Source organism: Alosa sapidissima, chromosome 1 (genome assembly GCF_018492685.1).
Source record: "Alosa sapidissima isolate fAloSap1 chromosome 1, fAloSap1.pri, whole genome shotgun sequence".
In the NCBI taxonomy this organism is placed as follows: domain Eukaryota; kingdom Metazoa; phylum Chordata; class Actinopteri; order Clupeiformes; family Clupeidae; genus Alosa; species Alosa sapidissima.
The window spans coordinates 10,141,005-10,163,925 of record NC_055957.1 but is presented as its reverse complement, the minus strand read 5'-3'; the positions used below and the strand labels follow the sequence as shown (position 1 = coordinate 10,163,925).

Sequence of the window (22,921 nt, the reverse complement as noted above, 5' to 3'; positions counted from 1 at the left end):
TAATTCACCTGCATCATAGATTAACACAATCAACACTCATCACTCTTCAATACAACAAAGTAAAAGAAAACGTGCATGCTCAAGAAATGTGTCTGCATAAATGAAATCACTGGTCTACCCAGGCAGTACAGCTTTAAATACCTCATGCAGCAAACACCATAAAGCATTTAGCCCCAAATATGCCAAAAATGTATATGAGAACCATAAAGCATTTAGCCCCAAATATGCCAAAAATGTATATGAGAACTTGAAATCATCTTGAGAAAAAAAACCTCTAGTTTCACAACATAATGCAATCTTAGCCTTACATCGGTAATAATGACCCGCCAATAGGTGACTCAGCATCTAGCGCAGATAAAAACCCAAATCAGTATTTGGTCAGACAAAGATCTGTTTGAGAGAACACCAAAATAAGTTAAAACACATTCAGCTCAATGTTAATACACCTCAAATAAGACATGTATTCCCATACTGAAATGATCCTGAGAGTTTGAACAACTGTGCCTGTCCAAATATAAATGTGCAAATGTCTGTGTAAATGGTAAGGAAAACATACACATTGACATCTGTGTCATTCATAATACAAAGAAAAATGGAAAGATATTTACCCCTGAATCTCTCATATGAACTATAAGCATTTAGCGACACATTGTGTCATTTAGCGACACATTGTGTCATTTAGCGACACATTTTTGTGCATGTTGCTCCCACCACAAGAGGAATTACTGAGAATGTCCTGTTCAACCACTCTGATTGGCTGGCAGCAAGGTTGATATCAAACCACAACTCCTCCTACTCTACACATCACACCTGTAGAGCTATCTATATATATATCTATCTGAACTAATATCATCAACGGCTTTCACATATCTGGAGTCCTTGCATTTGATGCACATTAAAATTTATACAGTATCTGGTGTATTTACATCTTTGCATTTGGAACACTTTAGAACACCATGGGTCTACCTCTTCTATATGTGTGTTCTGTTCTCATCACAGGTGAGATCAAATATGATTCAATCTATAGAGATCTATATAGTTTGTAAATAATTTCTCTATGTGTACCCTTTTTGGAAAATACAGTTGATGTTACAGCCAAGGATAGAGTAAAGCATGTGGTCAATATCTCTGATGTTTATTTGAAGTTAAACTTGGGGAGTTTTAGTTTGTGAACATCATCATTATTTTCAGGACAATACAACTGAAACCATCTCTAAATTGAAACACACAGGCATTTCTACACACTAACCTTAATGTCTTTCTTTTCAGTGGTGGGGGCTGTGGAACTCAATCAGGAGATCAGTGTGTCTGCAGCTGTGGGGAAAGAGGTCTCAATTCCCTGCACTTATGGAACTGGGTGTTGGGACTACATCCACTGGTACCAGAAAAAGGAGGGAGAGAGCTTTAAGAGAATCCTGTACATTAAAATAAGTGATGGAATCAAAACAAACGATCCTGGTTATCAGGAGTTCAAAGCAGAGAAAAAAGGAAATAAATTCACTCTAAAATTCCCGCAGTTGAAGTCGTCTCATGCGGCAGTGTACTACTGTGCATGCTGGGATTCCTCCTCCCACAGTCAGAATTACTGTTAGCAGCCTGTACAAAAACTAGTAGCAGGATGTCAGAGAGAGGGTCCGAGGCACGTCTGAAGTAAAGTTAAAAGTCCTTTATTTTTCTGAGTGGGACATCAAGCCGATGCGTTTCGGTCGCGTGCGACCTTCTTCAGGGCTGATTAAAACAGTATCAAACAGGTGTGTTTTTAAAGTCCAAAAAGTCATGTGATCCAATCACGTGACTGGTTTGACACAAATTTGACACAACAAAACATAGAGACAAAATGACACAACATGACATGTTAAAGTTAAATACCACTAGAGCACTACACATACCATGTTTCAAGTTGATGTGTAGTTAAGACAATACCAATGTACAAAGCATCACTAACATTAGCACAGCCATGCTTAGGACAAAGAAACAGTCAAAAAACCCATGTAGTTCCTTGTGAGTGGCAGATCCCTCACATACACCTCAGTGGAACAGCAGGAAACAATGAGTATGTTACAGTTCAGTAAACTAAGTACATATCAGGTTTTTCTCATAAAAACACAGAAAAGTCCAGTTCCTCATTCAGTCCAGGAAAGTTCACTGCCTCTAAGGTGTCAATCCAAAAGGATTCTCTCTGGGCCAATGTTCTCAGTCTATCCCCACCCCTGATGTCCTTTTGGATGACCTCAATGACCATTACTTTAAGTTTTGTAGGGTTACAATGTGAGGAGGACTGAAAGTGTTTGGCGATGGGATAGTTCAAATTTTTGTTTTTGATTGCATACTTATGTTCTCCAAAGCGGTCCCTCAGTCTCCTCTTAGTGAGGCCAATGTAGAAACAGCCACACTTGCAGTCAAGACGATATATGACATGAGTAGAGTTGCAATTGGCAAATTGTTTACAATGCAAAGATTTAGTACCAGGTGCATTCATGAAGGTGGTTGACTTGTTGATGTGTGGGCAGTGTCTACAGGCGCCGCACTGAAAAGTGCCTGTGGGTTTGGTCAGGAACGTTTTTGGTTTGGGAGCAGAGATGTAATTTCTTACCAACTTATCCTTGAGGGTACGGGCCCTTTTCACAGTAAACTGGGGGGGTTCAGCGAAGACAGGGGCCAGAGCAGTGTCACTCAGTAAGATGTCCCAGTTGCTTTTGATGATTTGTTTGATTTTGTTGGTTTGGTTACTGTACTGTAGGGAGCAAAAGGTTCTGTTACTCACAGGTTTCTTGGGTTTGGGTTTGAAGAGGTTGGCTCGTTCAGTTGATTTTGTTTTAGTCAATGCACGGTTCAATGTTTTGTCCTTGTAGCCCCTTTATTTAAAACGTTCATACATGTCAGTTGACTGAACTTCAAAATCATTGTCTGAGTCACAGATTCGTCGGAGTCTCTGAAACTGCCCGTATGGGATGTTTGAAATACTTCAGATATTTAGTGGTTGTTTTTTTATAAAAGGAGGGACGGCCATTAGGAGAATATGGAACGTACAAAACTAAAGATCCTGACCAGGAGTTCAAGTCCATTGTTTTTTCTGGAAAATCCTTACTTTTGCATCTTTGCATAAACCCGACAAATCTCCAGTTTCCAATACAAAAATGAATTCACTAGTATGCAGAGTAGGCAATAAATGAAAATATGTGTATCTTATACTGATTCACAAGCACACCCACCCACATACACACTTCCCTTTGAGCATTTGGTTGCACTTATCATATATATATATATATCAATATCATGCTTTACATCACAGCTCACAGTCACCTGTTTGTAGCTCCAAACTCAACACTCACTCTACCCAAGACAGATGTCACCCTGAAAAACAATGAACTTTAATGTGTATATCACTCTTCTGATATCTATAGGTATGGAGTCAATCTGTTGTCAAGTTGTTCTAAAAGTTTAAAAATGCATTTATGAATATCATAACTCTAAGTAAGACCTTTCCACAGGGTGTGGTTTTTTTATTTTTTATTTTGAGGATATATGTTTATAACTCTTCTTTCTTTCTACAGGGGAGGCAGCCAGCATGTTTGAACAGAAGGTCTCAGTGACCAAACCTCTGGGCAAATCAGTAGTGATAACATGCACATACACGACTGGAATGGGGATGGAGAAGGTTTCCAGAGAATGTTGTACATGCACAAGGCTCAGACCAAATTCTACTGAAAATCCCTCAAGTGAAGACGTCTCACTCAGCCATGTACTACTGCGCCTGCTGGGTCTCTGCCACAGTGATCACCATCAGAAACATCCTGTACATAAAACCCACACACTCTTCTATGTAGTAATTCTTATGCACTAAGGAAAGTAGGCTATATAAGCTAGGACTAGGCTACATATAATGATTCACATGCCAACAGTTGAATGAGCTAGTGCATCTCAACTGGACTATTCAGTTTAAACTGGCATCTGTGTAAAAAATAAAAATGTCAGCATATTCAGTATACACAGACAATTTTGTTGATTTTCTTACTATAGCACAAAAAGAAAGATGGTCAGCATCTTGCCACACCGTTAAAAATCAGCCCTGACCCCAACCCAGCCAGCACTGGGGACAACCTCCCTGAAGTAAGACCAACGCCCGCTCCCTTTCAAGACTGACTTGAGAAAATGAGTCCATCACATTTACTCTGTGTGTTGTACTTGTGTGGACTAACGTTATCCACCAATCAAAAGCTTTTCCACTGTACTTTCATCATGAGTGAAAGCCAGTGGTGGAGGAAGTACTGAATCTCAGTACTTAAGTAAAAGTACAAATACACAGAGAAATATTTACTTTAGTAAAAGTAAAAGTACCACAATGACAACCCTACTTAAGTAAAAGTAAAAAGTACCTGCTTTTAAATGTACTTTAAGTATTAAAAGTAAAAGTATTTGCATAATGATTTATTCTCTTAATATCTATATTCTAAAAGAAAAAATAGTATGGGCTGTGGCATTTTAATTAAGCTAGTTTTAGGTTAGGCTATATTCGACTAGATAGTTTTAAGCTAATGCAATTGTGCCATCTGTGGCCCAGTTTACATTCTGACCTACAATTCTAGAGACTAATTCTGGTTATCTACTAGGGTGATCTGCTGAGTATATCATTCAGCAAAACACGAGAGCCTGAAGTTTAACGGGGTAGACCAGGGAAACGTCGGGTGGATCTTAATGCCAATTCTGCAGATTGAGCAGAAAAGTTGCTGAGAAAGGTGTCTTTATGATTAGGTTCAGTTTCACTTGCGCAGACGCACATAGACATTGAATGAGCGCTCACATTTCTACCCCCCCAATTGTAGGCTATGCCTCTTTATTTGATCACACACAATTAAGAAATATTTTCTAATCTGGAAAATGCTACGTTTTTTTTCCGGCCAGCGGTTCTATAATAGTCTACCATTTATTTGTGCCGCAAATGATCAGACGTGTGACAGAAGCATGGGCATAGCCTGTAACTTCGCTGATCCGCGGATAGCAATCTCATCGGAGAGGAGGCCCTAACGCTGCAGATAACAGACAGAGAAAGGCACAGAACACAGTTGCATGTCCAGTGTAGCCATGGGTCTGGTGAACATAGCCTACCGAATGCAGATGGCTACAAGCTCACGCTTTGCCTGGTCTAGACTAGAAACTTATGTTTCAAAGATTTAGAAGCTGGGCACGTAGCGCTCCAGAACCTGTGGTAGCAACCCCGCCCCCTGGTAAAACAAACGTGTTTGTCAGAGAGAAAAAAAATCTGATCATAAAATGTATGGTAAAAAGGAACGATGGTGTTGTAAAAATGTAGCGGAGTAAAAGTACAGATAATTGCTGTAAAATGTAATGAAGTAAAAGTCAAAAGTATGCACTATAAATTCTACTTAAGTAAAGTACAAATACTTGGAATATTTACTTAAGTACAGTAACGAAGTATTTGTACTTCGTTACATTCCACCACTGGTGAAAGCTAAGGCATCTCTGCATGGACGGTATTGGATGACGAGCACCCTCTCCTGAGGCTGAGTCAGCGCTAAGGCACGCCCATCGGATCCATGGATCTACCCCCAGGTGAGCTGAAATCTGATGGAATAATACTTTGTAAAGCAGTTCTCTACAAGTACCCCTTTTGGAAAATACAGCTGCGTTCACTTCAAAATACAATTGATGTTGTTTAATTTACCAAGTGTAGAGTAAAGGCAGAGACTTTTTTTTTTAATGAGGAGACACAGCACTCAAATAATCCTCCATAGAAATGCATGGGGTTAGTTTGTATGCCAATATGGCAGTTGTCTACACATATCCCACCCCTTCCACTGCAAAACGTTGACATGTGAATACATTGAGCCAATCATGTGGTGTGTTGTGAAGACATTGAGCTAATCATGTGGTGTGTTGTGAAGACATTGAGCTAATCATGTGGTGTGTTGTGAAGACATAGTGCCAATCATGTGTTGTGATCTCGCCACTGGAGCAAGGTTGGTGTCGTGAAGCCTTGCGCACGCGCATGTCTGCCAAAATAGATGCCCGATAAGTGCTCAAAAAGCGTTGCAATATGGCCGCCGAGTGATTCAGTATTCTGTATTCTGCATCATAGATGAACAAAATCAACAATCAAACCAATCAGTCCAGCTTGAAATATACCAATTGTAATAACATTGTTTATATCTCCCCAAATTTAGTTTTCATGCCGTTGCAATATTAAGCTTGCAGCAGCCTGTCTGAACAAGAAAGCTGCAATACCACAGAACCTTCAAATGAGTACCTGAGCATCTGGGGGTTCTTCTGACAGTAAGAATATCCAAATAGAATATTGCAAGCATCTGTATACAATGATATGGATTGCATGGATTGCCATCTGCTTCTTGATTTATGGTACAGAACAATGGAAAATGGAAAAGCATTTACCTCTTCAATCCTTCATATGAAATATAATAATTTAACATTCACTGTTGTGCATGTAGCTACTACCACAGGATGAATTACTGAAATTACTATTTTCAACCACTCTGATTGGCTGGCAGCAAAGTATCAAACCACAACTCCTCCTCCTCTACATATCTGTAGAGCTAATATCATCAACGGCTTTCACATATCTGGTGTTTTTTAGTCCTTGCATTTGATGTACGTTAAAATTAATACAGTATCTGGTGTATTTCCATCTTTGCATTTGGAACACTTTAGAACACCATGGGTCTACCTCTTCTATGTGTGTGTTCTGTTCTCATCACAGGTGAGATTAAATATGATGGAATCTATAGAGATCTATATATATCTACTGTATATAGTTTGTAAATAATTTCTCTATGTGTACCCTTTTTGGAAAATACAGTTGATGTTAGAGCCAAATACTGAGTAAAATGTGTATGTCAGTATGATGTTAATGTGGCCTGCGATGCTGAACTTAGGGAGTTTTAGTTTGTGAATATCATAATTATTTACAACTGTCTAATGAAGAGTGTGAGGCTCAAAACGTAACTTCTGGTGATACTTCAAATAAACAAGTAAAAGAGGAGCTGGTGTGCGGATATTCCTTGAGATTTTCTAAGGCAATAGTTTTCTATCCTGCACCTGTTTCTGGATGTGCGCATGCAACATTTTTGGATTAAGAACAATACAACTGAAATAATTTTGGATTGAAACACACAGGCATTTCTACACACTGACCTTAACGTCTTTCTTTTCAGTGGTGGGGGCTGTGGAACTCAATCAGGAGATCAGTGTGTCTGCAGCTGTGGGGAAAGAGGTCTCAATTCACTGCACTTATGGAACTGGGTGTTGGGACTACATCCACTGGTATCAGAAAAAGGAGGGAGAGAGCTTTAAGAGAATCCTGTACGTAGATATAAGCTCTGGAGCCAAAACAAATGACCCTGGTTATCAGGAGTTCAAAGCAGAGAAAAAAAGAAATAAATTCACTCTAAAAATCCCACAGTTGAAGGCCTCTCATGCTGCAGTGTACTACTGTGCATGCTGGGATGAGGATTCCTCCCACAGTCAGAATTAATGTTAGCAGCACGCACAAAAACTAGTAGCAGGATGTGCTGACATAAAACCAGAGATTCATCTCAGGGAAATCAAAAAAGTTCACATTTTATAAGTCACTTTCAACAAACTGAATATTGCCATGTTTTTGTGTCTGAACAATCATAGTTATTTTTATTTATTTTTTAAGATCCCATCTGCATATTACTCCCTACTTACGATTCCACTATTCACCTGCATCATAGATTAACACAATCAACACTCTTTCTATATTCAGGAACATCACTCTTCAATAAAACAGAGTAAAAGAAAACATGTGCATGCTTAAGAAATGTGTGTGCATAAATTAAGTCACTGTTCTACCCATGCAGTGCAGCTTTAATGACCTCATGCAGCAAACACCATAAAGCATTTAGGCCAAAATATGCTAAAAATGTATATGAGAACTTGAAATCATCTTGCAAAAAAAAAGAAACTCAGTCTAGTTTCCCAACATGATGCAGTCTTAACCTTACATTGGTAATAATGACCTGCAAATGAGTGACTCAGCATCTAGCCGACATAAAAACCCAAATCAATATTTGGTCAAACAAAGATTTGAGAGAACACCAAAATAAGTTAAAGTACATTCAGCTCAATGTTAATACACCTCAAATAAGACATGTACTTTTCCCATACTGAAATGATCCTGGTAGTTTGAACAACTGTGCCTATCCAAATATAAATGTGCAACTGTCTGTGTAAATGTTAAGGAATAAACATACATCAGCATCTGTGTTATTAAGAGTAGCAAAAAATGGAAAGATATTTACCTTGAGGATTCCTCAGAAGAACATTTGGTTCAAGTTTTACACTATGCATAAGAACAGCAGTGTTTTGTCAAAGTTTGTCTGTTAAAATTGTCTGTTAAAATGACAATCCATCAGCATATATAACAACACACACCAAGCATATAACTGTTTAATTGCTATATTTGAGTACAAAGGTACAAAGGTAAAATGAAGGCAATGAAGTGAAAAACTTTCCAATAAGGCTTTGTAAAAGCTCTCTTGCCTCAATATAGCCTACATTCTGTGGTTTTATTTCATTCTTTTAAGTGTTTCATTCTTTGAAGTCATCAGAGACTTCTTTCTGACCACATGCCAACAGAAAAACTCAAACCCAGCACTACGTGCAGCAGCTCTTGCCAACATATAGGGGGCACCAGAGCTTAATGTGCGAAAAGAAGACAATGCATCAAGCTGGGACTTTCTTCCAGCCTCTTATTGACTGGTCGAAGCCTTCATACAACAGTTATTTCATACTGTTTGGATCACATTCATATCATACTACATCAAGGATGTGGGTAACCACCTTGAAAACAACTGACAGCAACTCATACCAGTCATCGTTCAGTTTTATGAAGAATGAAAAGTGAATCATTCCGTTTTATGAAGAATGAAAAGTAAATATTGTCTAAATGAGCTTTGCTGAGAAAAGCAATTCAACCCCAGTCATCAGGATTAAATCAGTTTTCTGTCAAAATGTGTTAAATCAGAGGGTTTTTTTACTAGTGCATGTTTCAAGCAGTGTAATTCTTTCTCTTAAGATGTGTACAGTTGGGGTGGGCAGAACAAGCACTCCTCCCCTCATGTCTTTGTTGAACAGAACCACAGATCTTAACACCACCTCTAACACAAAGAGGAGCTTGCTTTGTTACAATGTCAGAGCTCACAGCCATCTTCTTTCTGATCTTTTTTGGTAAGCTTTTCACATAATGTCACACTCTCTGCCATCCTTGCAGGTTCGTTTCAATAACAGTTGTCCTTTTTGTGCTCCATTTTCCCCAGGCTTCACATCAGGTGACACAGGGACAAGTGTGACATACCCAAAGATCTGGACTGTGGTCAAGCTGGGAAGAGCTGCCCGGATAAAATGTGAGGTGGACAGCTCTGTTCCTCTGGACACTAACCCCTTGCACTGGTACAAATGGAGAGAGGGGGAAGCTTTTACACGGCTCCTTCACTTCACAGCAGGCAGCAGCACTGTTGAAAAAGATGACGGCGTGGCAGGTTCGGTCACTGCATCGAAATCTAAACAAACGTCCACTCTGACCATATCTACCACCACCGCCTCCAATGACAATGATGTCTACTACTGCGCGGTGTGGAGCGGAGACACAGTGCTGGTTTTCAAAGGAAGCTCAAACAAAATCTGCCACTGTAGCCTAGAGGGGTGATATGAGGTGTGCAGTGAGTGCACAATCCCACTGTTTTAGGCTTAAAGCAACACAGTGCTGTTCTTTCACCTTAATGCCTTCAAACTCATTCTGATGCTACACTGACTTATAATATGAAGAAAAAAATTCTGATATTGCCAATGTGCCTAAAATGGCGTTGAATATTGACCTTGAGGAGCCAATTCTTTCATTGTGCTTCTTTAAAACACCTTGGGAATTAAAGGCACAGTGTGTGATTCTGAGCAAGCCACCTCCTTTCTGTGCTCCGTGCTGTGTTTTCTAATCAATTATACATATACTGTAAAAAAAGGAAAAGCCAGGGCTGTCCAATTTATCAAACCATATTATGTTACAATGACATAAAACAGTCTAGTTTTGAATGAAACACAACCGTATTGTGCTCAAACAATCATTCTAATTGAACAGTCATTTTATCTAATTTAATTACGTAAGGTAAGCATTTATACTGTGAAAAAAGCAAAAGATAGTTGCCACAGTTACGAAATCACAAAACATGAAATTTAAAACTTTTCAAACACAATGTTATAACGTTGAACTGAAATATTTTGCCACAGTGATGAATTTGAAAATGAATCATGTATGATCAATGTGAAGCACCAAAGTACTGAACCAGGAAGGCAAATGAATGAACACATGGGATGCTTTGGTGTCACCATTTCACTGTGTTTCCATGAGCCTTTGAAAGGCTTGCCGTGTTGCCAAGTTTTCACTTTTTTTATACTCTTTTGAGGGAAATTTGGTCTCTGCATTTATCCCAATCTGTGAATTAGTGAAACACACTCAGCACACAGTGAACACACAGTGAGGTGAAGCACACAGTAATCCCGGCGCAGTGAGCTGCCTGCATCAACAGCGGCGCTCGGGGAGCAGTGAGGGGTTAGGTGCCTTGCTCAAGGCACTTCAGCCATGCCTACTGGTCGTGGTTCGAACCAGCAACCCTCCGGTTACAAGTCTGAAGCGCTAACCAGTAGGCCACAGCTGCCCCCACATGGGTTTTCTTAAAGAGAGTTATGCTTAGAGACCAGTAATTTTTAATATGAGATAAGAATTTAAGATAAGATAAGACTTTATTAAATCCCACAGCCCAATAATGCATAAATAAAAAAGTAAAAGAAAATTGTATACAATATGTCCAGCATACAAGCACACCTAAAGAATCACTCAGTGATTACAACATGCCATAGCGGCATAGATGTACACGCCTTAGGGTTTTACAAATAAGTTGAGGCAAAGTGGTCCTACACATACACCCCAACCACCTCAACAGGCTCTAGTTGGCAGCCTAGGACAGAGCCGGCCCTTCCCACCAGCTTATTTAGCCTCTTCCTGTCGCTCTCAGAGAACCCACAGCCCCAACAGACTACAGCATAAAAAAATAAATTTTTAAAAACTGATGCCACGACTGTGTCATAAAAAGTCCGTCCACAACAAAACTGAACACACCAAAAGACCTCAGTCTTCTCAGCAGATGGAGACTACTTTGGCGCTTCTTATACAGGGCATCTGTGTTATGTTACCAGACCAGTTTATTCTTAAGGTGAACACCCAGGTATTTGCAGACTGATACCACCTCAATGTCCACTCCCTGGATGTTCACTGGTGCAACTGGTGGTGCCTTACCACTGAAGTCAATCACCATCTCCTTTGTCTCACTGGTGTTCATCTGAAGATGGTTGTTTCCACACCATTCAACAAATCTGGTGATGACTCCCCTGCACTCCAGATGATTATTCCACTTTTTAACACAGCCAACAATGGCTGTGTCATCAGAGAATTTCTGGAGATGGCAGCTGTCTGTGTTGTGTTGAAAGTCTGAAGTGTACAGGGTGAAGAGAAAGGGGGAGAGCCCTATGCCTTGTGGGACACCCGTACTGCAGACCACTACATCCGACTCACAGCCACGTAGCCTCACATACTGTGGTCTGTTGGTGAGGTAGTTGATGATCCAGGCAGCAAGATGACAGTCGACTCCCGCTCCTTCCAACTTCCCCTCCAATAGTGCCGGCCAGATTGTATTGAACGCACTGGAAAAGTCAAAAAACATGACTCTAACAGAGCCCCCAGTACACTCCAGGTGAGAGAGAGAACGGTGGAGCAGAAAGACTATTGCATCCTCCACACCGACCCCTAGGTCGATATGTGAACTAGAGGGGGTCCAGCTCACTGCCCTCCAGTCAACAGAGGTGATTCAGGACCAATCTTCTCCATGCTCTTCATCAGGTATGATGTCAGAGCCACTGGTCTAAAGTGACTGGACTCTCTGGGGTGTGCTATCTTGGGGACAGGACCCACACAAGAAGCCTTCCGCAGACAGGATTGGGACTCTCTCCAGACTGAGGCTGATGTTAAAGATGTGCAGAAAGTAGCAGCGGTCACCACCACAGGCAGACGTGCAGCTGAAATGCTTGTGACCACCACAGACAGACGTGCAGCTGAAATGCTTGTGACCACCACAGACAGACGTGCAGCTGAAATGCTTGTGACCACCACAGACAGACGTGCAGCTGAAATGCTTGTGACCACCACAGACAGACGTGCAGCTGAAATGCTTGTGACCACCACAGACAGACGTGCAGCTGAAATGCTTGTGACCACCACAGACAGACGTGCAGCTGAAATGCTTGTGACCACCACAGACAGACGTGCAGCTGAAATGCTTGTGACCACCACAGGCAGACGTGCAGCTGAAATGCTTGTGACCACCACAGGCAGACGTGCAGCTGAAATGCTTGTGACCACCACAGGCAGACGTGCAGCTGAAATGCTTGTGACCACCACAGACAGACGTGCAGCTGAAATGCTTGTGACCACCACAGGCAGACGTGCAGCTGAAATGCTTGTGACCACCACAGGCAGACGTGCAGCTGAAATGCTTGTGACCACCACAGGCAGACGTGCAGCTGAAATGCTTGTGACCACCACAGACAGACGTGCAGCTGAAATGCTTGTGACCACCACAGACAGACGTGCAGCTGAAATGCTTGTGACCACCACAGACAGACGTGCAGCTGAAATGCTTGTGACCACCACAGACAGACGTGCAGCTGAAATGCTTGTGACCACCACAGACAGACGTGCAGCTGAAATGCTTGTGACCACCACAGACAGACGTGCAGCTGAAATGCTTGTGACCACCACAGGCAGACGTGCAGCTGAAATGCTTGTGACCACCACAGACAGACGTGCAGCTGAAATGCTTGTGACCACCACAGACAGACGTGCAGCTGAAATGCTTGTGACCACCACAGACAGACGTGCAGCTGAAATGCTTGTGACCACCACAGACAGACGTGCAGCTGAAATGCTTGTGACCACCACAGGCAGACGTGCAGCTGAAATGCTTGTGACCACCACAGACAGACGTGCAGCTGAAATGCTTGTGACCACCACAGACAGACGTGCAGCTGAAATGCTTGTGATTGTTCTTCAGTATACAGGTCTTATACAATTTGTACCGTATATCGTGGAAAAGTCAATTCTTTCCATAATTTAGTTCAAAAAGTGAATCTTTCATATGTTCTAGATTCATTACATACAATAACGTGAGATATTTCAAGCCATTTTGTGTTTTAATCTCGATGATTATGACTTACAGCTCATGGAAATCAAAAATAAGCATCTCAAAATATTAGAACAAAGAGGTTATAATACACAAATGTTGGTTTCCTCCAGTTAACACAACCGTAATCATGGGAAAGACTTCTGACTTGACAGTTGTCCAGAAGACACTCATTGACACACTCTACAAGGGTGTAAACCACAGAAGGGCATTCCTGAAAGGGTAGGCTCACAGAGTGCTTCATCAAAGCATATTAATGGAAAGTTGACTGGAAGGGAAAAGTGTGGTAGGAATAGGTGCACAATCTGCTGGTGTTGGTCCACTGTGTTTTATCAAGTCTAGAGTCAATGCAGCCATCTACCAGATTTTAGAGCACTTTATGCCTCCATCTGCTGACAAGCTTTATAGAGATGCCGATTCCTTTCCCAGCAGGACTGCTAGTAACTGGTTGGCTGACCATGGTATTACTGTGCTTTATTGGCCAGACAACTAGTCTGACCTGAACTTTAAGGCCTCCATCAAAGCAGCCTGTGCTTCCATAGCTGAATAGCGGCTGTGGCCTACTAGGGGCGGCTGTGGCCTACTGCACCGGGATTAGTGTGTGCTTCACCTCACTGTGTGTACACTGTGTGCTGTGTGTGTTTCACTAATTCACGGATTGGGATACATGCAGAGACCAAATTTCCCTCACGGGATCAAAAGAGTATACTTATACTTATACTTACCTCCATACCAAATTACCGATGCAGTAATCTGTGCAAAAGGAGCCCGACCATGTATTGAGTGCATACATTAACGATTGCAGATGAGTCAGATTAGTCAGATACAAACGAGAAAAAAATAATCAAAAAATACTGAAGCAGCAAAATTTGTGAAATACAAAATATGTGTCACTGCCAAAATGTTAGGTCGTGACTGTGGGTGTAGGCCTACCACAACCTTGAATTTCCCCTTGGGGATCAATAAAGTATCTATCTATATATCTATCTATCTATCTATCTATCTATCTATCTATCTATCTATCACAAGAGAATGAAACACAGAAATTCAAAAACATGATTCAGGACCATGGACAGCGAGTTCTATTGCCGTATGAATTGCATCTCATTTGGGCCCATAGTTTATTTCTACAGGCAGGCAGATAAAAAGATCCAGAAAAAAACTCATCCTCATTCTGCTATGACTGCCGTGGTATTCTAGAAGGTTACAAAACGTTTGTCAAACTCCACCCGTCATCAGAGAAAAAATACACTTCCTCGTTCAGTTCAGTTGGACATTTAGGCCTAGTACTATCACGTTGCGTCCGAGAACAATGGCAAAACTTTCGGTTTTAATTGTCTTCTTGTTCGGTAATAGCCTACTTTAAGAACATAAGCTTCAGATTGTATCAGTTGGAAACTCATTTCACAACTAGGCTAATGTACTGTAACTTCTTTTATATATTTTTGAGCAGGTTTCACATCTGAGCAAGTCATCAACCAGAAACCAGTGGCTGTGTCCAGGAGAAAGAGAACTGCGCTCATAGACTGCGAGGTGGACCAGAATTACTTTCCTTTGGAGTTCCATACACTGCACTGGTACGTGGAAAAAGATGGGAATGTTCCTGTCCGACTCTTACATTTCCCACAAGGCAAACACGAACCTAAAAGAGACGATTGGGTTTCGAAACAATTTGGCGCGTCTAAAAGTGGCCAGAAATCAACTCTTATAATTGCCACTGAAGACACTGGCAACCAGGCAAAGTACTATTGCGCAGTCTGGAGTGGACACGATGATTCTCTGACAGCAAATACACTCACAAAATTTGCAGGCGCTATAACAGAGAGACCAAAGAGCTCACCTTAATATCATGACAACGGTGTGTGCGAGTCCTTCACTTCTCCAAGTAACATATCAAGTCAGTACAAGACACTGCCTGGAAGTTACCCAACAAAACTTTCGAACGGAAACTTTTTTGCATACAGGAACTTCTCGGTATTTCGTGCAGGAGGGTCTCTAGTTTCATTCTCTCAACATGCTGAGAATCATGCCTCCCAGCACATCCGTGGTGTTTTACACTGTGTTTATATGTAAGTATTTGCTACATTATTGAACCAGTTATGTAGCCCAATAATTGTTCATTAATCCGATTCCCCCCCCCCCCCCCCCCCTTGTTTACAGCTGTAGCTATGGGAGATCTGAAACTGTACCAAGACCGATTATCATGGGTCAAAAGCCGAGGCAAAAGTGTGTTCATCAGCTGCGGAGTAACTGATTTGTCCTCTGGCAATTATATCCATTGGTACCAAAAGAAAGATGGAGAGCCTTTCAGCAGGATACTGTTCATAGACAGTAGAGGGCTTCCAACTGCAGACACCAGCCATCCACAGAGAAATGACTTTTCAGCAGAGAAAGTGGAGTGCCAGTGGAGCGCTACTTAAGAGGGGCAGCAGCCAGTAGCAATGTAGACTCCACTGGTGTAGCCTCTGTCTGCTACCGTCAGGTATGCTGTCTCCCCATAAACATTTGTGGTTTTATGTTATGTATATTGTGGTGTTTTCATTGTTTAATCTTCTGTGTTCTGTTCTTTTAGGCAGCAGTCATGCTGATGGGGAACATGGGTCGTGCTGCTGTCTTGTCTTGTCTTGGTTTTGCTTTGGTTATTTTATGTTTGGTTTTTGTTGTCTGTCTTGTCCTTCTGTTTGTAACTTTTATGTTTTAGTAGGGAGGTGGCTCTGAGGGGGGCTAGTCTAAGCATACGTGTGGTTTTGTGTATTGCTTATCGCTTTGCGGTGTGCCTTTGCTGTGTAATAGGTGAGCTTTTCTTTATGCTTGCATGTAAAATATTTGTGTGGACGTCCATAGTTGCCACCCTCAGATCCCCACTTCCCAACCTTTGTCTTAATAAATATTGTTTTTCTGGAATTCATGTCTCCACCGTGTAGTTACGAACCTGAAAGCGGAACAAGCTCTTAAAGATTCCCTGACTCTTTAGGGTGGCGTAGTCAGGCTACTGTGATTGGCCCCTTGGCCCTTCCTGTGTATCACCTTGTTACATTCGGATCAGGCACCCGACTCTGTTACAGGTATGAAACATGAAAACATATGAAGCTGTCTTGCCAATTTTTGGAATTGGCAAAATTTACTATGTATGTATGATTTCAAATAATGATGTTGATGACTCAAAGTACACTGTACTGTGTCTGTTACACATATTAGTAGCTGGTGTAGCTGTCAACCTCATTTATATCATAGTAGAGCTTTTTGATAGAAGAAATGGTGAATTGCCACAAACAATATTTCAGATTTTGGCGACAACAAAGATTTTCAATTTTGGGCAAAGTAAAATGTTGAAGTTGCTATGTTATAAAGCTGGCTGAGTTATTGTGGTTCAGTGTGTCACTGTGGGAGATGTAAAAGTGTTTGGATCGGGCACACGGCTTTATGTGACAGGTGAGAAGTATGCTTTTAAAATACTAGACCACTGGACCACAAGAGCTTTGTGTTTATTATAGATACATATACAAGAGACTTATCAGTTGGTTCAGAGAGTGGATGTTAAGTAACATAATGCATATCAGTATTTGTATTGAATTTGATTAGTGTTTATGCTATTAAACACTTTGGGCCAGGAACCAGACTTTTGTCACTGGTAAAATCCCAAATATGTAATTTCAGTAATGTTATAATTCAATCAGGTGTAATGATATGATTGTAAAGAATGCTTCGCATAATATCTGTCTATCTAAATGTAAGCATGTGGTTCATGTGTGTGTTTTTTCGTGTTAGTTATACTGTAACACTGACCTCATTAGTAGTAGATATCAGCGTTAAAATGCTTAGTGACCTTAATCTGATTAGCATGATATTAGCCATATGGTGGCACTAAATAGGTCTTAAATAAATAAATAAAAAATCTCAAGACCGATTAGAAATGGATCGTTAACATTAAAAAAGCATGGCGATGCAGAGTACTATTTGTTTGCATCTAAATTAGTGTGTACCTCTGGATACTTGATTAAACGGTTTGGAAGAGGTACCAAACTGTTCGTCACTGGTAAGAAGTCCGACAATTTTCCAATAGGCTAAGTAAATTAGTTTAGTTTAGGCCTAATTGTAAGTGGTATCAATGCTGTTGTTAATTTACATAGTGTAAATAAAACTTACAACAAATTCTGGGACAACAGACGTGTGAAATCTAGAGCTAAAACTTTTTGACATGCGTATATTTGATATTTTTGACATGCGTATATTTGAAATAGCTGTAAGTTATTCTCTTCACCCTCTGAAATTCAGTTTTTGAAAAACACAATGAACCGATAATTCTGTCCCTAATGTTTTTATATATATATATATATATTTGTTTTGGATGATTTTGTTTTGCATCCATAAGAAGTATTTAATGACAATCACATTGACCATACAAATGTGGTAGGAGCTGTTTTTGTTATATCTGATTGATTGACCTTGACAATTTGTCAACTTCCAAATTCTATACCTTCTTATTGATAGAGGGAATGGTGAACTGCCATAAGCAGTATTTCAGGTTTTGGCGACAAAGATTTTCAATTTTAGGGAAAGTAAAATGTTGAAGTGTGTTATAAAGCTGGCTGAGTTATTGGGGTTGAGTGTGTTACTGTGGGAAACGGAAAAGTCTTTGGATCGGGCACACGACTTTATGTGACAGGTGAGAAGTATGCTTTTAAAATACTAGACCACTGGACCACAAGAGCTTTGTTTTTTATTATAGATACACATACAAGAGAATTACCAGTTGGTTCAGAGAGTGGATGTTAAGTAACATAATGCATATCAGTATGTGTATTGAATTTGATTAATGTCTATGCTATTAAACTCTTTGGGCAGGAACTAGACGTTTTGTCACTGGTAAGATACCAAATATGCCATTTCAATAATGTTATCATTTAACCAGATATAATGATATGATTATGTAAAGAATGCCTTGCATAATATCTCTATCTATCTATCTATCTATCTATCTATCTATCTAAATGTGAGCATGTGGTTCATGTGTGTGCTTTTTCATGTTAGTTATGCTGTAACACTGACCTCATTAGCAGTAGATATCAGCGTTACTGTAAAATGCTTAGTGATCTTAATCTGATTAGCTTTATATTAGCCATATGGTGATACTAAATATGTATTAAATAAATAAAAAATGGCAAAACTTTAGCATTAAGATTTTTTTAAAAGCATGGCCATGCAGAGTACTATTTGCTTGCATCAAAATTAGTGTGTACCTCTGGATGGATTAAACGGTTTGGAGGAGGTACCAAACTGTTTGTCACTGGTAAGAAGTCAGATAATTTTCTAATAAGTAAATTAGCTTAGTTTAGACCTAATTTAAACCTAATTGTAAGTGATATCAATGCCGCTGCCATGTTGTTCATTCATGTAGTGTAAATAAAACCTTTAGAAGAAGTCTCGGACAACAGACGAGAAATCACTAAAACTTTTTGAGATGCGTACAGTATATTTGATATAGCTGTATTCTCTTTACTCTCTGAACTTCAGTTATGGAAAAACACAATGAACCAAGAATGCTGTTCCTATTGTTTTTTATTTGTTATGCATGCATGAGAAGTTTTGTCATGAAAATCACATTGACTATTGGGTATAAGTACAAATGTGGTAGGAGCTGTTTTTGCTATATCTGATTGATTGACACTGAAAGTTTGTCAATTTCCAAATACTACAGAAACTTGAAAGAGTTTGCATTGAGAGTGAATGTTTTAATAAGTAACACAATTGATATCTGTATTTGTGCTGGATTCAATAAGTGTGTACCTCTTCATTAATTAAACGCTTTGGGCAAGGAACCAGACTGTTTGTCACTGGTAAGAGGTCAAACATGCCATTTCAATAATTTCAGTTAAGCAGATAATATTCATAATGAGTGTGATAAAGAATCCTATTTGTCTTGTGTGTGTGTGTACCTCTGGATGGGTTTGGAAACCGTTTGGAAGAGGTATCAGACTTTTTGTCACTGGTACAATTGGGCTGATGCTACCGAGTTGTTCATTCATATAGTGTAAATAAAACCTTTACAAGAATTCTCGGACAACAGACGAGAAAACACTAGAGCTAAAACTTTTTGACATGCGTATATTTGATATAGCTGTAAGTTATTCAATTTAATCTCTGGACTTCAGTTATGGAAAAACACAATGAACCAAGAATTATGTCCCTAATGTTTTTTTTGTTTGTTTTGCATGCATGAGAAGTTTTGTCATGAAAATCACATTGACCATTGGATATAGGTACAAATGTGGTAGGAGCTATTATTGTTATCTGATTGATTGAGCCTGTAAATTTGTCAATTTCCAAATACTACAGAAACTTCAGACAATTTGTATTCAGAGTGAATGTTTTAATAAGTAACACAATTGATATTGGTATTTGTGCTGGATTAAATAATTGTGTACCTCTGGATATATTAAACGCTTTGGGCAAGGAACCAGACTGTTTGTCACTGGTAGGAGGCTTTTCAATCATTTCAGTTAAAAAAAATATTCATAATCAGTATGTGAGTCCTATTTGTCTTGTGTGTGTGTGTACCTCTGGATGGATTTGGAAACAATTTGGAAGAGGTACCAGACTATTTGTCACTAGTAAAATAGGGCTGATTGTACCGTGTTGTTCATTGAGTGTGAAACGGTTTCTCCATAGTACATTCTGGGATGAAACTATAGTGTTAATCTTCCAAGTGTCAAATTTGATATTTGTGTATACTGTATGTGTTTATTGTCACTGTCTGAACTTAAGATATTGAAGAATACAATGAACTAAGAATTCTGTTTCAAATGTTCTGTATTTTGCATGAGAAATACAGTGCATACAAATGTGTCAGGAGTTTTGTTTCATTAGCTTGACACTGAATATTGGTCCAGTCTGATAAAATATTCAAAATCTTAAGACAGTTTGTTCTGAGAGTGAATAATACGAAGTAATATAAAACATTTTGGCATTCGTGTTGGATTCAGTTAGCGTGTACCTCCATATACGCTTTGGGCCAGGAACCCAACTGTTTGTCACTGGTAAGATCCCAAACATGCCATTTTGATTACTGAAATGGATTATTGAAACAGTTAATCACATGTCTAAATGTGCTGATCTAAAGAATGCTTCACATAAAATAAGTTTTTATGGAGGAGCTTTTGGTGGAAGGGTACATGTTTTCACTTTTATTATGTGTTTTATCAGGTTATTTATTATATTAATATTGCATATCAAGTGGAAAAAACGCAGTAAACCATTTTCTGAGTTTTTCTGTTTGTTACTACAAATGAGGTGAACTATTGAAATAGGAAAATGTTAGTGACAGATTGATTATTAAATGAGGAATATTGTGATACAGAACAATATTTGTCTTGAACTCAATGAGTGTGTACCTCTGTATGGGTTAAACGGTTTGGAAGCGGTACAAGACTATTTGTCACTGGTAAGAAGTCAGACAACAGTGCTGTAGTGTTGTTCATTCAGTGGTAATAAGCTTTTTTTTTTATAACAAATTCTGGAATGACAGGTGAGGACGCTACAATCTTTCAAGGATTTTTATTTGTCTAGAGATACTGTTGTAAAACATGTAGTGAGATGGCATTTCAAGTGTATGTTTTGATGTTTGTGTGATATTTGGGTGTATATGTGCACTCTCTTCACTGCTTTTTTATTCAGTGAAAAAATACTGAAACAAAAATTCTGCCCCTGACAGTCTGTTTTTGTTTTAAATAATTTGTTTTGCATGCATGTTGTAGTTGGTTTCCTAACAATGAGCCGCTGTTTGTCTTAAACCACAGAGAGAGCCATCCGTGCACCTAAAGTGAGTGTCTACTCCACCTCCAAAGCTGTAGAACAGAAAATCACCTTTCTGTGCCACGCCAGTGATATGTTTCCAGATATAATCCGATTCACCTGGCAGGAGAAGACCAATGGTCAATGGGTTGACGTGAAAAAGGATGGGCTTGAGTTGCTGGAAGGGAGCTTCTCCAAGGACGACACAAGGACCAGCATGATGCTCATTGACCAGCAGAAGGCCAAGAACAACCAATACGCCTGTACCTACACCCACGAGGCCAACAAGAATGCACAGCAGAGTGAACGTGTTGAGATCGAAAAGAAAGGTACCGCTTTAATGTATGCAGCTTTGGCTAGCACTAGCATTAATGTTGTACTTATGCCATTTGAAATCTTTATCCTTTACTTGCAGTTTCTAAAAGCTTTATAAAAGGCTATATGACATATCATTTAAATATTTTGCCCAAGATTTAACATTTAATTATACATAATTGTAATTAAAGAATTAATGTAGTATGTTATAAATAGTAATTTATGATACGTGGATTTAAATGTAATTATGAATTGTGAAATGCACTTTGTCTAAAGCCTCAGAAGACCAGGGATCTGGGACACAAAAAACACCCATTACACAAACCTGCCCACCGGCCAAAATCACAAATGAGACAGCTAACATAGATGGTAACGTACTTGGAAACCACTACTTTTGTAATAATTCACAAAATAATAACCACATACATTTTTTTAAGGAAAAATAAATAAATTTATCCCTGAGAAAATTATATTGTTTATATGTAAAAACCAATGTAATTTTGGACATTGTATTTCACATTTGTCATGTCCCCCCCCCCCATTTTTAGCTCTTACAGAGCTCTTTGGAGCAGCACGCAGTCTGTATCTGGCAACATGGGTGTACACTATGATGATTTTTAAAAGCATGGTGTACTTCTGTGCCGTCTCCTACTTCCTGTGCACAAGGAAGATGGGAGGCAAGCCCTCTGGCAACAGGAGAGCTCCCTGATACCAGAAGAGCAGTGATTTGCTTATTCTATATTGACAAGATCTTTTTGAATGAGTGTTTTTTTTTGTAATGCTTGTGTCATGTCATGTCAAATTGGACAACTTACAGCTACTTCTACAGCATTTTCTAAATGTCTCAATATATATTAGGATCTGTGCATTAGCCTATTTCCTCCAATGTTTTTTGTTATCCTTATTGATTAGTTTGTAATGCTGTGATATGCACCTGGCATCTTAATACTGGTTTGTCCAGCTGTATTATCTTGTAAATTAGCATACTATACTTTACCTTTTCAATTTCAACTACTCCAATTTATAATGAATATAGCTAGAAATACAGAAAATATTGTAAAATTGAATATGGAAATTATTCTACTTTGTGCTTTATACCTTCTTCTGAAATAATAAAATAACTAATGATTGGGCTATGTAAGATGACATTAAACTGGATTAAAATGTTTTAAATGATCACCTGTGAAATCGGTGATATGTAACTGAAATCTTAATTATAAAATGCTATTCTTTCAGCTTTCAGATACAGTTAAATTCAGTTAAATTCCAACACCTCTCATGCGTATATCTGAAATATGTCAGATCAGACAAAGCTAACACGTTTTCAATACTTGACATGAATGGTCTCCTTTTTGTAAGGATGAAACAAACTTATTATCAGGGAGTTGTTATTGGATAACTAATATACTAATTTTATCTGCTGCCTGAAAAATGTGACCGCAAAATACTTAATATATCTTGTATGATTGCAGATGGTGGCTTTGTGAAATGATCAAATATGCCATACTTCTACAGGAATATTTCTTTAAAGA

At 39.3% G+C, this 22,921-nt stretch overlaps 1 protein-coding gene and 1 long non-coding RNA gene across 2 annotated transcripts; both read left to right on the top strand.

The window, feature by feature from the left end:
• The first annotated feature begins 895 nt into the window (after nucleotides 1-895).
• LOC121721167 lies at nucleotides 896-22,566 on the top strand. Its single transcript, XM_042107873.1, has 9 exons — nucleotides 896-999; nucleotides 1,270-1,575; nucleotides 7,188-7,496; nucleotides 9,133-9,225; nucleotides 9,315-9,640; nucleotides 17,904-17,949; nucleotides 21,080-21,403; nucleotides 21,666-21,758; nucleotides 21,938-22,566. Exons 1-9 carry the CDS (start codon nucleotides 957-959, stop codon nucleotides 22,096-22,098), a joined length of 1,701 nt encoding a protein of 566 aa, XP_041963807.1. The 5' UTR covers nucleotides 896-956; the 3' UTR covers nucleotides 22,099-22,566.
• LOC121707200 lies at nucleotides 14,554-15,530 on the top strand. Its single transcript, XR_006031264.1, has 3 exons — nucleotides 14,554-14,632; nucleotides 14,737-15,352; nucleotides 15,444-15,530. It is a non-coding gene; the product is annotated as an uncharacterized LOC121707200 (long non-coding RNA).
• Nucleotides 22,567-22,921: the final 355 nt, after the last annotated feature.